Source organism: Siphateles boraxobius, unplaced genomic scaffold (genome assembly GCF_051911475.1).
Source record: "Siphateles boraxobius isolate OS27281-9 unplaced genomic scaffold, OSU_SipBor_1 56, whole genome shotgun sequence".
Classification (NCBI taxonomy): Eukaryota; Metazoa; Chordata; class Actinopteri; order Cypriniformes; family Leuciscidae; genus Siphateles; species Siphateles boraxobius.
This window is the reverse complement of record NW_027509182.1, coordinates 8,349,621-8,367,306: the sequence shown is the minus strand read 5'-3', so window position 1 is coordinate 8,367,306 and position 17,686 is coordinate 8,349,621. Positions and strand designations below refer to the sequence as shown.

General features: G+C 36.5%; 1 protein-coding gene across 1 annotated transcript in view; it reads left to right on the top strand.

Annotated features, from left to right (window-relative positions):
• hip1rb (huntingtin interacting protein 1 related b) overlaps positions 1–15,639 on the top strand; it is a 49,275-nt gene extending 33,636 nt beyond the window's left edge. Inside the window, exons 18-32 of the mRNA XM_077206625.1 lie at positions 155–349; positions 2,345–2,492; positions 2,605–2,691; positions 2,790–2,897; positions 3,706–3,842; positions 5,759–5,869; positions 6,186–6,244; positions 6,368–6,398; positions 7,028–7,090; positions 7,368–7,468; positions 7,595–7,700; positions 8,867–8,990; positions 9,134–9,195; positions 12,214–12,447; positions 14,556–15,639. Coding sequence (XP_077062740.1) covers positions 155–349; positions 2,345–2,492; positions 2,605–2,691; positions 2,790–2,897; positions 3,706–3,842; positions 5,759–5,869; positions 6,186–6,244; positions 6,368–6,398; positions 7,028–7,090; positions 7,368–7,468; positions 7,595–7,700; positions 8,867–8,990; positions 9,134–9,195; positions 12,214–12,447; positions 14,556–14,564 — 1,575 coding nt within the window. The 3' untranslated portion in view covers positions 14,565–15,639. The remainder of the gene's footprint in view (positions 1–154; positions 350–2,344; positions 2,493–2,604; positions 2,692–2,789; positions 2,898–3,705; positions 3,843–5,758; positions 5,870–6,185; positions 6,245–6,367; positions 6,399–7,027; positions 7,091–7,367; positions 7,469–7,594; positions 7,701–8,866; positions 8,991–9,133; positions 9,196–12,213; positions 12,448–14,555) is intronic.
• Positions 15,640–17,686: the final 2,047 nt, after the last annotated feature.

Genomic DNA, 17,686 nt, shown 5'->3' with positions numbered 1-17,686 from the left:
ACTCATTGGCTTGCACCATCAGCCAATGAATTACTGTTATTCAGGCTTCAGACAGATGGAGGGTTTCCCATGGTGTCAGTGACTGAATGAGGTTCTGAGGTAACTAAATGTTTAAATAAATTCTATATTTTTTTATTTTCTGTGTTTCCCTCAGTCAGGAGAACAGATGAACAGCTCCATGGCTGCACTTCTGGCAGAAAAGGATAGGCTAACACAGTCTATCTGCAAGAGAGATGCCGAGCTGTCCTCCCTGAAGAAGGAAGCTCAGCTGAAAGAGTGTTCTCTACAGCAGGAGAGAGACAGGACCATCAAGGAGCTGGGAGAACTACAAGGCAAACTCAAAGAGAAGGTAGGGTTATGGGTCATGCTAATGAAGAAGACTTGGATTGATCTATATTGTGGCAAATACACAGCATTTTTTATTTTGCAAGTCATTGTATAGAGCACAACATGGACCACTGGTGACCACCCACTCAGAACACCTTAGCAACCCAGAACACCATTGAAACCATTTAGCCCACAAAACCCAAGCAACTGCATCTATTTATGTACCTATTGTAACGCGCCTGGGTTATATGCTTACTTCAGTTCCTACCCACCACTGTTCCGTGGGTTGTTGGCTTTGTTCTGTCGATCGCTTTATCACCACTGTATGGAGGACACCGACAAGGAGCTCTGGTGATCACAACACTTGTTTTCTTGCACTTTTGTAGGCGAACATCATGAATTTGCCACAGCTGATTAAAGAGTGTCTCATCTCTCTCTTCACTATCAAAACTGCCACGCATACTTTTCTCTCCTGCATTCTAAATCGTGGGGTGCTGTTCTCGTGATATTATCCCCAAATCCTATATACAGTTGTAGAACATTATTTATAACCTTAAATCTCACTCCCTACACTATCTATTAGAGGTAGAAAAAAAACTTTGAGCATTGCATCCTGATTCTTTTTCTAGCCATTCAAAATTGACAACCCGAAGAGAAAAAAATATTATTCAGAGTTTAATTTTTAACTGCTTATGTGTGTGCTAGAAACAGACTAGTTCGGAACGAGTAAAGTCAATTTCAGTGTGGGTTTTTGCTGACAATGTGCCATACACTATTTTGGTGAAGAGGGTAATACCCACTTTACAACAACAACAGTGCTAAAGACTTACAATCATTTAACAAAGAAAAAAGGTCCTTGTTTATCTGACAATCTTTCTGTAACTATACATATCCTAGATAGAACAACTTAAATTACCCATATCACCTTATCAACTGCCTGCACCCACTACCATTTGTCCTTTTCCTGACAATAGGCAAAATTAATCAAAAGCTATTCCCATTTTTGACCACAATTTAATGTGCTTCCGAAGCTTCTGAGTAACTTCAATGCATCAGATATGTACATGTACTGTACCAGAAACACCAAAGTGTTGAAGACATATACAGGCTGAGTCGGAAATCGCATACTCTCTTGAGTAGGTACATATTTTGAATAAGTAATTAATTATTTCAAGACTAGCAAAAAAGTATGTTCTATAACATAAATGTGTCCAGTATGAATGTAATCTGGATGTACTACATTCGCCATGTTGGCATTATCATGTGACCTACCAGTATCAGATGCGTTGCTTCACCACCATTCACAAATCCTCTCCCATGGCATCATGGGATAGTAAAGTGTCCATCGTATGCTCACTTCAGAATCTCAGCGGAAGAAGTTGGTCATCCGGGTAATTTTCCTTCATTAGTACTGTGAATTCGGACATACTACTTTTGTCACATACTGCTTTTACCTACTATATAGTAGGGAAGTATGCGATTTCAGATGCAGCCACAGCCTCAGAATGGCTGCCATGTTTCTCAAGACACACTACAAACACTGCATGGACATTTTGAAGACAACTGTTCTGTAGTTTGAGACAATTTAATGTTTTGTTGTATTATAATACCACCAAATGACACATTCCAAGTTTCGTAACAATACATCAGTGCTTTTGTAAATAATAGTATTGTACTGCAATATTCAAAATGGCCTGGTCCCAAAATGGTTGACATGGGAAAATAGTGTATCGATCATTTTGATACAGTATGATGCACTGTTGGAAGTTATAACTAAGCAACAAATGTAATCATTCATAGCAATGTATCCCTTCGGTTCAGTACATGTACTGTTGCAGCCAACGTCACTACGTGAATGTGATATTTTCTCAACATTCGTTTTACGGTATTAAATTTAGCAATTAATTTGAATGAATATCCGATATTAAAATTCCTGACCCCTATTTTGGGGTCACTAGCTTTATACACATATACCAGCACTGAGCTCAAGTAACTTTTGCGCTATGTGTCTGTCTAGTCGAGTCATGAGGAGCAGCTGCAGCAGAAGCTGTTGGAGGAGCAGTTTACACTCCTGCAGGCGACAGTCACTGAGGCCGAGAACATCATTCAGGATGCTGTCGCTACACTGGACGATCCCCTGCACATCAGCTGTTCCAGCTCCCCAGGTACTGCCACTCATCCCAATAAAACTTTTTATCCAACAAGTATTTACATTTTTTATGAGCTGGAGGATCTGCATGATTTTAATAAAACAATCCTCAAATTTACTGTCACTAGATTACCTCATTACCCGAGCAGAGGCCACGCTGGGCTCCATTGATAAGGTGAAGACGGGACACTCTGAGTATGTGAAGAGTATGAGGGGTATGTTCGGTCTCTCACTTCCTCACCATTTGTGTATATGTTTGCATATTCTTTATTCATGCTTGAATATTATGTCCTGTTTACTGTTTTTGGTTCAGATGCTGGGGGTCTGGTTAGGGCTCTTACTAAGTTTTCTCATCTTGCTGCCGACACAATAACCAATGGCAGTGCAACGGCACACATGGCCCCTACTGACGACGCTGACCGTAAGCGCACACACTTATAAAACCTTGCTCTTTGTGGAAAACGCTTACATGTGCACAATCCCACAGCTGTGTTAACATGGATTATGATTTTGTTTATGTGCAATTTACTGTTTTGTTATGTGAAGACGAATTAATGTTTTTGGACGAATCTCACAAAACCTGTCAAAAACATGTTCAGGTGACATTTTCTCCTAAATCAAATTCAGAATTAATATATTAGAGAAAATAATGCCTATTTTTGCTGCATAACATTATTTCATGACAATTAGGCATATCCTCCTAAACTCATTACTGTATTGAAATAATTATGTAATTCTCATTTTTTGTAATATGAATAATTTACTATTTAAATGATACTAATTGTATTAATAATTTGATTAGAGCTTGCTGACCCAATCATATATCAAGGTATCATTATGTCATAATAGATATCAAGGTTATCAGGTCAATATTTGAATTGGTTGATATGTTAATTCGTATAATTTCCCTTGCATTTGGATTTGGATGCCAATATGGATTTAATTAAGTTATTGTACGGTATTGAGATTTATTGAATCATTCCAGATGTCATAACGTGTATCAAGGTAGTTGGCCTTTTTGCCTTATTTTGTTTATTGGTAAGTATTGTAGACTTAAAAGTAGAGTTGAGAGAGGTGGAGTTGGACAGGAGATAAGAGTCCAACAGCTCTTAGGAACTAGTGGGGTGAAATGTGAACCTAGGCATATATTTTCATGAGATTTACTCTTGTAGAACTGCCTACTGTAGAACTTTGTGTCAGCTTATGTGTGTATGCATGTTTATTTATAGGTTTGACAGAGCACTGTAAGAGTTGTGCCACCCAGAGCCTGCAGTATCTTAGGAATCTCAAGTCAAAATCAACTGTAAAGGGGGCTGATCCCACCTCGATTCAAGCTGCGGTGCAGAAGATTCTTAGAATAGCACAGGTGAGGAGTTGCAAAGCACACACACAAGCTCTATTCCTAAACAGATTGAGCTGCTTTGTTGTCTATATAGGCAGCTACTTTCAGCATCATTCTTACTGAAATGGAACACTCTACATAGGCAGCAGTTTTCTTGAAGCGGTCATGACATGAGAAATCAAATTTGCCTTGATCTTTTGACATACAAGTTAAGATAAATCTTTGTGCAATTAAAACATCCAATAAGTTTCACAGCTTAAAACCTCCTCATTATAAATGAAGCAATAATTTAATCAAGCTCCAAAAACGTCTCGTTTGGGGATTTGTGACATCACACGGCCAAATACATTTGCATATAACTTCCTCCTGAGCAAGACATCAATGAATAGCTTTACATCATGGCACCATAGGCCCTGCTCAGTGCCCACTGGCATTCAGTCGCTTAACAGCTGATATTTACCTACAAATAGAACCCATTATAATCACTGACGCTGTCTACAATGGATACAGTATACAGATGCGGGTTCAGTGAGTCTGCCGACAAGAGTTCAAATGGAGGAGTGAAATAACGTTCACTTTGATGCATCTAGTTTGAACAGCTCATGTGCGTCTCTGTACAGACTTCAGAAGGATATTTTAATGGTGTCCCGGATCACATCAGAGGATTTATCAGAGGAACATTTGTTCATAGCATTTTGTTTTGGCACAGTGTAATGGAGGGTTCGCTAAGAAAATTTTGTTGAAAAATGAAGCAGCCAACTGTATTTGATCTGGCAGTAGCTGCATCACAAATTTTAAGTAAATGATTTCATAATGCGTATAAAAGCATAACTGTAAATTATGATTTTTGAAATTCGACGATATCGCAGATTTTTATTTTTTTGACCTGAGGGACGGGTTCTAGCAGACCAATCACAACGCTTGCGATCTGCGTAGAATTGACGACGTGTTGTTACATTTTTATGAGAGGTGCACGTCAGGCTACGGATGCTACACACAGCCTATGATATAGGTACGGCGTAGGTTCGAAACAGAAGTATAAATCAGCCTTAATGGTTAGTCACACTGGTAACCCGAAGGTTGCGGATTTGATTCTCAATACCGGCAGGAAACGGCTGAGGTGCCCTTGAGCAAGGTACCTAACCCCCAATCGCTCCCCGGGTGCCAAAGCAAAATGGCTGCCCACTGCTCTAGGTGTGTGCACTAACTTGGATGGGTTAATGCTGAGGACAAATTACGAGTATGGGTTACATACCTTACCATGGCCTTCACATTTCACTTATATGCTTATATATACTTATATACTACATTTATTAACATTATAAATGAATCTCAAGGAACATATTAAAATATTTTTAAAAATCCATGTCATGACCCCTGTAAGAGTCACACAATTGTGTCATATCACACAAATAGTGAAGCACATCCAACGTGAGCAATATAGTAATGAACACTAAAAACACCACACACAAATATTGGGTAAATTTGTTTTCATTATTTCATTTTAATAGATATACTGCAGCAAATTGATACATTTATAGCTATATTTATAATTCACATTCAACATACGAGTTTGTTGCAGTGCATTGTGTATTCATTGATTAATATAATTCTTGCTTCTGTTCATTTATTGAAACAATGCGTTCATTATTTTTACACTCATTTTTAGTTATTAGATTAATATTTTTTTCTACCTCACATTAATGACTACTTTGTTAATGACATATATTATATACTGCCTGAAGGCTGACAAATATTGAGATCATTTTTTTTACCTATACCACCCAACTCAATACACAGTACTTTATATACATATTTAAATGCTCACACAATTAATATCTCAATCATTCTTTTACTGCAACTTTTCTCTGCTTGTTTCACTCTCTGTTTTTTCTTGTCCCTCTATATCTTGTATTATTTATTTCATTTTCCTTTTTCAGGATCTGAGGCCAAAAGGAATAGATGTTGGAAAGGACGAGCTGGGTGACATGGTGGATAAAGAAATGGCTGCTACCTCTGCTGCTATTGAGGAGGCTGTTAGGAGAATAGATGTGAGTAAAAAGGGTACATTTATTAGTCACAGAAAACCTCTACTATCTTAAGCATCTGGTGTAAAACATTCCTGGCATATAATAACCTCTTATTGCAGTATAGTGTCCAGCTATGAACCACAGACGTCTTCACAGACATATATAATGGCTTCATGAAGTGTTATGTTAGTATTTGTGTTGATACTGGGTCACAGAGGAGCATATTTTGTTCGTACTCACATTAATTTTAAGATTTTGTTATTGAGGCATTAAGGTTATTATATATTATATCTTTTGCTTTTGTTTTGATCTTGATTTTAATTGTTTGTCTGTCTAGGAAATGATGAATCAGACCAGGAAGGACGCAACAGGAGTCCAACTGGAGGTCAATGAAAGGTCTGTGATGTGTATGCCTGTAACAGTTGATTTGTTGAAACCTATAAAGTGTCCCTCGTTTAAAATACAGTATGCTTGCATGTTTCCATTTATATGCATTTTCTTTTTTCATATTTTTCTTAGGATCCTAAATAGCTGCACTGGCCTAATGAAGGTAAGATTAGAACATATGGAATTATAGATGCTGGAATTGCCTATACTGTATATTGGAACTGGAAATTTTGAATTCTATTTACTTCAGTAGATATGTTTCCAACCACCTATTTTTATGCAAATTTGAGGGTATCGCAGGGGTATCTAGCAACATTTAGCAACTTTCAAGCAGGCTTTAGCTACTTTCCATTGAAAGTTGTCAACATTGCACAGTGGCTCCCTGATTGCACCAATTTACATTTTCAGGTATTTTCCCAAGAAGTGACGATTTTGTTCTCTTAAAACATGGGATGGACACTATGCTTGTTATTTTGTGTGCAAATATTTTATGCAATATTCCAATTTTGCGCAGTAGTAAAAAAATTGCAACTATGATTGGAAACATAGCTAGTGATGTGAATAAAACAAACTTGTTCTTTCTGTTGAGTACTTTATTTTAAGGTGTCCTTGTTACTGTGTAATTACACACATTAGTACTGAGTGATATTAATTAACCACATGTACTTACTATAGGGTTAGTGTTTGTAAATATGCTTAATTTAATGTTATTACAAAGATAAGTACATGTAACATGTATAACAAGGACATTGTGTATCATTTATATATTAATCGAATGTTAATATCCTGCAGGCAATTCGTCTTCTGGTGTTGGCATCCACAGACCTGCAAAAGGAGATAGTGGAGAGTGGAAAGGTAAAGTGTTACAATTAGTATTAATATTATTATCCTTGTCATTATTGTTTTATACTTAAGTTATCTTTGGTGGCCTAAATTGTACTTTAAAGTTAGTTTCAGTCTGTATTATCAAATGGAAAGTTTTAAATCCTAAAAATATTTCTGTCTGTTTGATATGCATTTTGTGCACATTAAATTTCTAAAGAGAAATCCTCAAAGTTTCAATAGAATTGATATAAATGTGATTGTTGTGTGTGTGTTACCTGATAGATCCCTCAACATGCATTTTTTCTAGGGCGCAGCTTCGGTGAAAGAGTTTTATGCTCGTAACTCTCGCTGGACAGAGGGTCTTATTTCTGCCTCCAAAGCTGTGGGATGGGGCGCAACACAGATGGTGTATGTATTTTTGCTACATGTCCGAGAGTTATAATAAATCTTATGATACAATTCTTTTTTTTAATTTTTTTTTATGAAAACTGAAAACTGTTTTGTCAACGAATGTGTGCTTTCCCTTTCCAACAGTGATTCTGCTGATAAAGTGGTGTTGCACACTGGGAAGTATGAGGAGTTGATCGTCTGCTCTCACGAGATCGCTGCTAGTACTGCACAGCTTGTGGCCGCCTCCAAGGTGACACTTTTATATCATATATATATATATATAAGACAGCAAATCAAAAGCTATGAGAAAAAAAATCATTATGCAATCATTTTCTAATGCATTAAATGGTCTATTTTAATATATTAGTCACATTGTTTTTCTAATGTCCTAATGTTTGGGTTTATATATGTTAATTCTAGTGTTTTGGGGGGTGAAAGGCATAAATATACAGCATCACATACTGTGAAAATTTGATATTTTATTCAGTAGTAATAGCCTTCAGAGTAAACTTGGCTACACCCATGACTAAATGCCCTGGAGAAAGCATGCTGGATCTAACTAGTACTTATTGACCAATACATTTAAAAGAATCTTCCTACACTGCTTTTGCTGAAATTTGACACACATCCAATAACTACAGAAATACATGATAACAGTGGTTCTTGAAGCAAAGTTATTTAGGTTGAAAGGACTCATCATGTGCTGAATTCATTGTTGAGCACTGCTATAAAATCATTTATAAACTATAAAAAACTGTGAAAATAAATGGCTTTAACTTTCGAAAGGAAAAGCAATAGCAAAAGTAAAAGTTTTAAGTAAAAGTGGCCAATGGCCATGCCCACTACTTTTATTCTCATTACGTTGGTACACAGCCTAATCTAGTCACCCACAATGAATTGCACATTTATGACATATTATATTACCTTGTCATTAAATTAAACACACACACACACACACATAGACAAAAAGTAAACACTGCTGCAATAGGGTGTAGTTGCAGAGGGAGAGACTAAATTGTTCACTTTCTCCAGGCTGTAATCCATCTCTCATTTTTTGTCTTGTGCACAGTCATGGAAATGCAATATATGTATATGTATGTTTTTTATTTATATTAAAAAATATTTATTTATTTATTATTTTTTATTTATTTTGCTGTTTCGCAAAAGGGAACAATATTTATTATAATTATTTGCTTCGGGTCTCCCATATGCCTCAAAAGAAGTGTATCCTGCATTTCAAACCCAGAAATGTAAAAAGGGTCCATAATGGGCTATGCTGTGTTGTCATGTCTCGACCGTTTAGTTGCCGTCTGGAGCCCTGCACAAACTATTGTTTGTCATAATTTGTAATATTTGCTTTGTTTTATCTCTGTTCTGTCAGTTATTTTTTTATCATCTTTGCTTTATCATCTACAGGTGAAGGCTGACCGTGGCAGTAAGAGGCTCGGTGTTCTCCAGCAGGCCTCGCGTCATGTGAATGAGATGGCTGCTGGAGTGGTGGCGTCCACCAAGACCGGGCTAGACCAGATCGAGGACAAGGGTAAGTGGGATGTTATAGGGGCGTTTGTGTCATGGTTGAATGTTAATCAACCATGCTTCTCTTTAATAAAAAAATATATAGTTATGCTATGACACATTTATTCAAAAATGATTATTTCTTTTTCTTCTCATGTGCATATTAAGACACCATGGACTTCTCTGGCATGTCTCTAATTAAGCTCAAAAAAGAAGAAATGGAGGCACAGGTTTGTTTTAACAAGTTTATTTTTGGTCACATGCTTAATGAAAATGTGAGGATGTTGTCTATTTGCATGTATGACTTGACAAATACTTTTTCTGTAAGGTATTAGTGTTGAGGAACAAAGGTTATCATATCTTTTGGAAGGTTAAGACATGAAAACCTGGGAGTTCTTATTTAGACTGTAGAATGAGTGGGGACCTGGTTTTCGACTGGGGCGGATGAGATCAAAGCTAAAGCACTCTGTACTCTTTCCACCACACACTTCTATTTATGAAAGTCTTGATGGTTTCTTCTTGAAATCAGAGAGTTGCTTAAGAAAGTAGTGGTGAAGTTGTGTCGGGGTCTTCTGGAGCTGAGCGTAGAATGAAGAACCTCAACAATGTTATGTTGACTGACGCAGTTGTTGTCTGGTAGTCTTACTCAAGATCTGAGTCAGATAGTGGTCTTGAACTTCTACAGAAGTCACACCTATTTAAGCTGCTTTAGCAATACAAAGGTGTAATTTTTTTGGAGAGAAAAGCTTATTTACATAATCAGAGTAAGCTGGCGGATTTCTGTGCTGTTAAACTCTGATTACTGTAAAAGAAGTATAATGAATGTTACATGGTACACGTCAACATCCAGGAAAGTAAGAGATATTATTTTGAAATGAGACATATTACATTAATTAGTCAAGCAGTTCATTCAGAGGGTACAAAATTAAGTACATTTTTAGGTTTCTATTCTTTATTTGGCGTAAAATACAATATATACCATATAAAAACAAATTGAACAGATTTTCAAGAAATGTGAATATGTGAATTCTTTGTACAGTCATCTAAAGTTCCCTGAAAGAAACAAGAATCTATTTTAACTATAGTATTTAACTAAGGTATTTTAAATGTACCTATTATTTTCATCATCTATTATTGCCACCACTTAATCAAGCCACTCTTTTGATGACACAACGGTTTTTTTCCAGATGTTTTGGCAATTTGCTATGCCTCTCATAATGAGCTTTTTAGGACATGAACCCCGAGCCACGTACTGTATATGTGCGTTATGTTTGATAAACCCACACCCTAACCGATCTGACCCGTGCAACATAAAGACAGTGATCCGAAATGCACCGCATTAAAATAAATCTATTAATGCATCACCATATCTGATGCCAGGGGAGAGTTTTGCAGGGTTCCTGCGTAGCACGTCACAAGACTGTAATGAGGATTATATCTTGAGCCGTGCGTTCGGTCTGCTCAGCAGGGGATGATGGTAATATTCAGACAGGCAGAGGTCAGCTCCGGGAGATCAGTCCACACACAGTATTAATCCAGGGATGAAGCGAGATCAAGGTCAGTAACAGGCTGAGTTTGTTAGGAGGAAGCAGTCCCAAACAGCAAACAAATAAAAATAGAGCAGTCTCACACTTGGTAAGAGAACTTGGTAAGAGTAGTACACAAGATCAAAGCCAGGCGTGATAAACCGAAGAGTGATGAAGCATCACTGGGCAAAGAGATGGCATGAGCTCTGGACACACATGTAGTCACAAGACTTAACAGACAGAGAGCCCAACAGGGAAACGGAGAGTGAATCATTACATCTAGACTTCCTGTGCAGCTCTTTGGTGTCAGAGCAAGTAATGGAGCAAGCCTCTTTGTGGGGAGATGAAAAACAACAACAAGCTTACACACTCTAGTTCTGACATCACAGCTATTAAACAAGGTGAAAAGCACAGGATCCTAGTACTAAGCCTTGTGGCACTACTTTTGATTGACGTGACGCTTAATTTACTGAAACACAGTGATAGCAGTCGGTCAGATAGATGAGATTTAAACCAAGCTAATGTCATGCTTTGTCAAGCCAACCTAACGTTACTGTGTATATTGCGTGAATGACGGGTGGTTGAGCAGATATTGTGTTTTGCGGTAGGTGGTATGCCATATGGAACCGTTGCCACTGAAACTGCATATTAACGCACCAGTGGGGCTCGACAGCCTTAGTCAAACGGGTTGGCGCGTATGGTTGGGTTGCGGAGAGATTGTGATTAGGTCTCAGCAGCAAGAGGAAAACAGAGGTCAGTAAGCTGGGCTGTGTTGAGTGGGGGACGGAGGGGGGTGACTCTGGGACGCCAGAGTCACTGTCGAGCCCTCTTGAGGTGTCGTTGGCTAGTCGACGAAACACTGAGGACGGAAGGTGCCCATTTGAAGACCCTAGAGATGTCCCCTACTCAGCTCAATCCAGACGGTTGTCATGGGGGGACCGCACTGTGGTTGCAGCCGATGTGTGTGCTGACGCGTGTTAACACTAGACAGAAGGAGATTTACATCACCATATAGAAAGAAGCGTAAATGGATGGAGAAGCATAGGTTACTGTAAAGCTATGTCTTAGTTGGTGCTTATCTTTAACACCTACTCTCGTGTAATGGAAATCATGATAATGAATAGCATTAAAGTTTAATGAATAGCATTGAATAGCATTATAGCATTTAATGTATTTAAAGCATTAAAAACACAGATTTCCTTGATGTGTTGACGTAATTTCAATTGAAACATGAAGTCATATAATTTAAAATGCCAAGGTCACAGGGTTGATTCCCTGATGGGATTCAGTACATGGGATTCACCACTAAGTTGACATCCAGTTGCTTCAGGTATTCAATGTCAGTTTAGCAGTCTTGTGCGGTTTATTGTAATCTGCTCCTCTGATCTGCAATGCTATGCCTGGCCACGGTGCACAGTATGATTGCTAAGACACCAGCATTTATCAACCAATTATATATTTTGAAACAAATTGAATGCAAAGGAAAGGCTCAAACTCAAATAGAGAGAAAGGGTGTTTGAATTAAAGGCAATTTTCACCACCTGCTAATGTTTTAAAGATGGAAAAGTGCTTGAATTTCACTCTTAAAAATATGTACAAGACCTCAGTAGTTTAGTGTATTAATGAACGCTAGTGATAGGTTTCTGAATCCAAGCAGCACTTCTGTGGGTAAACTCGATATGATGCATATAATATAACCTTGCCTTTTGTTCCCTCGCCCAGGTGAAGGTTCTAGAGCTTGAGACCATGTTGGAAAATGAGCGCCTGCGTTTGGGTGAGCTCAGGAAGAAGCACTATGTGATAGCTGGCGTCCCTCTAGAGGAACTGGCTCAGGACAACGGCCTGGTCGCCTCTCCAAACGTGACCGCTGGGCCATCATCCCCCAAACCCTCAAAACCCACTCTAATGAAGAAACCAGCTCTTGCACAAAAACCCAACATCCCACCCAAAAGCACGGTAACACTCTTTTTGTAAATGTTACACGCAATTTCGTCTGTTTAGGTTATTGACTTTGAGGAGTTTTCATATGTTGCTTGGAGTCTTTTATAGATATAAGTGGATTTATAAGTGAATAAGTCACGCTTTGGATTAGGGTCCAATTCTCAATGTTAACTACGACTTTTGCCTCAATAAACTCCTAATTACTGCTTATTAATAGTTAATAATGTAAGGGGATTTACAGTCAAAGACCCAGAACCAGATATGATGAATGAAGACCCAGAGTCAGAATTATAATAAATTGCAAACTGTCCTCAGTACAATTTTTCTTCAGTTTCATCAGCAGAAGTCAGTTTCAAGACTCACACAAGAGTTCGTAGGCCGCTTCACTTACAGTTACAAACATCACAGCAGTTTTACCCTTCACCAAGGTCTAATCTACGTCATTGCTTACAGGCTGCAGTTTCTGATTGGCTAAGAGATAGATAAACTTAGTAATTTCCACACATATACAGATAGACTGAAGCATATCTCCATGGATGATGCAGCTGACACTCGGACCCTGAAGTTAGGCACGTCATGACCTTCAAGGTCGCAGATTTGGGTTGCTGGGCGCCAGCCTGTCCCGAACAACATGTCAGTCAATCTCCAATAATGCCAGTGGTTCCTTAATCTGTAACCAAAAAGACTAACACACACACCGACACACAGATTTTCCAAGGTTGGATTTGGCTCTATCTATAAACAGGAGACTCCTCTCAAAACATCAAGATAATGTGTTCTTTCTCTCAAAGAGAGCTACACTTAAGTTCAACTGGAAGGTAAGGCTTTAACAAATAAATGGTCCCTTAAACTATAGACTTCAATGACTATAGTTGTCAGTGTACCCTAGAAAAACAGATGTATGTGTTGACACACGTTTAAGACCTTTCTCAACAAAACAAGCCCATATTTCATTTCTGGAAGTCGAGCTAAATGAGCAAGTACTGTCACTGCATTCAGATATCAAATACAGACATTAAAGAATACATGGAAAGAACATTTCAGTAATCACACTGGTAACTTCTGGTAACAAAGTAAAATCTCTAAGCCTAGAGAAGTCATTCAACTCATTTGATATTTAGAATGAAAAATATTGAATAATACCTTGATTATAATCACTCATTAGATATACATTGAAGCAGCAGTGGATTCCAGAATCCCCCCCCCTTCAGTAAGGTAGCTGTTAAGTTTAGGTATTAGGATTAAGGGATGAAGAATATGACGAATAAGGCATTAATATGTGCTTTATAAGTACTAATAAACAGCCAATATCCAAGTAATATGCATGCTATAAACAAAACTAGTTAATAGTAAGATAGTAAGATTAATATTTTTTTTAGAAGTTACATTTTGCAATAATGCAAAGCCATGTGGACAATCATTACAGCCAATTATACCATAGCACTGATGATTCGTTGACAGGCTTGATTAATATTCTATACACTGATCAGCCACAACATGAAAACCCCAGATAATTCATAAACATTATTTCGTTACAATGGCACCGTGGTGTCAACGCTCATCTGATTTGATACCAGTAAATAGTTCTTCTAATTAAAAGCTTTATTACTTTATCAATCATCTTTCCACTGCAATATGTAGCAACTAATAGTTTCAATACTACTGAGAGCCAGGGCACTAGCGTAGTAACACACAAACACAACTTCGATACTTCGAAATTCAGTAGAAACAGACTGATGTTGCACACCTAAGGTTTACTTAGGAATTTTTCCCTTCAGAGCTAGTAACAGCAGTTTTTTTAAAAACAGTTATCGGACTGTTGGTTTATAGAAAATGTTGGATCAAATCTCCACGCCAGGAATATTGAAACCATTCTCTTTACCAGATCCCGTCTCTTTTGTGTGGTATCTAAAACTGTTGTGTCTAATATTCAAAACAGAAAGTCTTGTCTAATGCCCATTTCTGGAACCAAAACTGTATTACCTAAAGTCTTAATCTAATCTAATGGGTCGTTTCTGAAAAAGTCATTGTGTTTGTTAGTCATCAAAGGAAACGAGTTAACAGGCTTGTGATTAGTTTTTATCACGCATCATCAACTAAAGCTTTCTGTCCATTTCTTACAGTTGAGGTGAGCACATCTGGATGAAGATATTTGAAGACTCAAATTGACATGCACCCAAAACCTTTATTCAATTTCTCTTTCGTTTCCCCATGTCTGGTCATTCAAACGGTTTACCATTTACATGTGAGACCTTTGCCTTCTTTCCATTTGAGAGTGCCTTAGAGGCTACAGATTATTTTATCGTAGATATGGAGCTACTGTAGTACTGGGTGTTCATCATTTGCATACAGTTTCAAACCATTTAGTTTTGAAATTATAGACATTGTTTTATTTACAATACACATAGTATGTATTAGGGCAAGTAGTGAAACACGTCTGGCTTAAAGGGATAGTTTACCCGAAATAATGCTAATTCCAACACAGGCTCATTGGAATTTTTTTTGCCTCTGTTTATATTTTTGCAACACTACAAAAACATACCTATATATACAGATCACAGCTTTTATTCCTTTTCACACAAACTATGGATTACAGGGCAGAATAATTCATAATTTAATTTAACTTATTTCAATATTTCAACTGTTTTTGTTCATACAATGTTGTATTGGATTTCATTGACTTTCATTGTACAGTATTGGCAACAACAACAAAAAAAACACTAAGCTCTATTTTTCAAAATGTATTTTTGTGTGTGTGTTCCACAGAAGAAATGCAAACAGGTTTGGAATGAGTAAATAATCTTGTTGATGTGAACTATCCCTTTAAGGAGAGAGATAACGGTATTGCAATGGATTTTTGATTTGTCTGTCCATTCACAAACGTTATTTTATGTGTGATTCTTATATAATGTATTTAAAATATATTTAAAACATACTTCATTTTATGAAATACATAAGGGTATTAACATAGTGGAAAATAATTCTGCAATGTTGTGCATATATCTACCAAGTACTGTATAACTGGGATTTTGTGTTTTAAAATAGGGTCTTACAAAAATGTCTTTTGCTTTTCCACTGTGTCTTAATAAAATGCATCTATGTCTTTACACATCAACATATATATATATATATTAACATATTTTAGTCAGGTTTGACTGTCCCTTGTGATAAATGTAAAATTGACAATAAATATTTGAAGGAACAAAATGTGCAATTTGTCATATGTAATTCAATTTTGGGCAATGCTAATAATATGGATGGCATTTTATGTACTATGATTTATGTAGTATGATTAATAATAAAAAATAAAATAAAAATCGTGTGACTGTACCCACAAGGAGAGTAAATTACCTGAAATCAACTGTCTCTGCGATAACTTAGAAAATACACATACGGGAACACTTTACAATGCAGTTTGTTAACATTAGTTGACTACTTAGTTTACATCGACTAAGGATGAAAAATACTTCTAAACATTTAATAATCTTAGTTAATGTTAATTTAAACGTAAAAATTTAATAATCTTAGTAAATGTTAATTTAAACGTTAACTAATACATTATTAAAATAAAAAATGTTATATGTTAATAGTATTTAAAGGACCTGAGCGAAGCTGAAATAACAATGGATGATTAATGTATATTAACTAAAATTAAATATGAATAAATTATGTAACAATTATTGCTCATTGTTCGTTAATGCATGAACATTTAAAATAAATGTTTTATTGGAAATAAGGATTTTATGATACCAAAATCTTTGATATTAGTGAAATTTCACAATTCTCCATATAGTTCTCAAGGAATTATTGAAGACAAATACACAATCAGTAATAACATAAGAACAGACAACGTGTATCTGCTGCATGTAACCACTTAGATATTTTTTAATTAAAACAAATAAAAATAAAGTAAAACAAATACAAAATATAAATAAACAACAAATAAAGGCAGATGACATAAATAAAAGTAAGAGGTCTATAAAAATCAATTCAGGACTAAATTTAATTTAAAAAGAATTGTGGGCTATTTGTTTAGTTTTATCAGGTAATATATTCATTTTTCATGTATCTTATTATTACATATAATTTATTTTATTTAAATTGCATATCAAAAGAGGTATTGTTATCACTATTCAGCAATTTACCACCAATTTATGCATTGCATGCGTGTTCCATGAACAGTATTTTTCTTTCTAGGCAATAAAGGCAAAAATACGTATAAAATGTTATAGTCAAATCTTTGAGGCATGTGTCTATACCTAAACTGACTTTCAAAAATAAAACGACCCTAAAAAAATATTGACTGGAGTAAAATGTGACCTCACCCCGGTCTCAGAATAGTTTACTACGATTTGTACTGTCATGTCGCCTTTGACCGCTAGATGGCAGTTTAACATAAACTCCGTTAGGAGAGAGAGAGAGAGAGAGAGAGAGAGAGAGAGAGAGAGAGAGAGAGAGAGAGAGAGAGAGAGAGAGAGAGAGTTCATAAAACAAACACATAAAATGCTTTTGAATAATTTAATAACGTACCACATGTTTTATAGCCATGTTGTTTTGCAAACAAAATTCATGGAAACAAAACTATTTTATCATACAGATTTGCCATAAGCCTTTACAGGCCTTATAGGCTAATTTATCATTTTATTTCGGTTTACCACTTGGAGGTCCTTGAATCCCTCTATGTCTATTGTTTATGCCCTGACCTTGGACAAATTAATAACCAGCTTGAACTCGTTAGAAATCTTAATATGTTCCTTTACACAGCTACTGCAGATGTCAGGGGATTTTCAAGCAGAGTAGGAATAATACAGATGTGGTCTTTCAAAAGCATACAGCACACACACTGCAAACAAGGAGCCGTGCAATATGCTTCGATTAAAGTCTATTAAATCTTGTTTATCAGAAGTTCATCATCAAAATATGTTTGATCATCTCAAAAAAAGTCTAGAGGGGATACTGACAGGCCCCATTTACTGATACTATAAATAGGCTACATGAGCCACACACACACCCTCTCTTTCTTTTTTGCCTTTCTATCTCACTGTCACACACTTTTACATGTCTCCAAAGAAAACTTTTTTTACCTGTCCCTTTAATTTCTTCTGAGAGAAAAAAAGATAAATGTATGTGGAGTGAGTTCTTATTAATCTGCTGGCATATTTTTGCTATAAAAGAGACATAAACTGAACAAATTTGACAGACATTTGACGAACTGAACTGGAATAATGAGTCCCTGAACAGAGCATCTCATCCT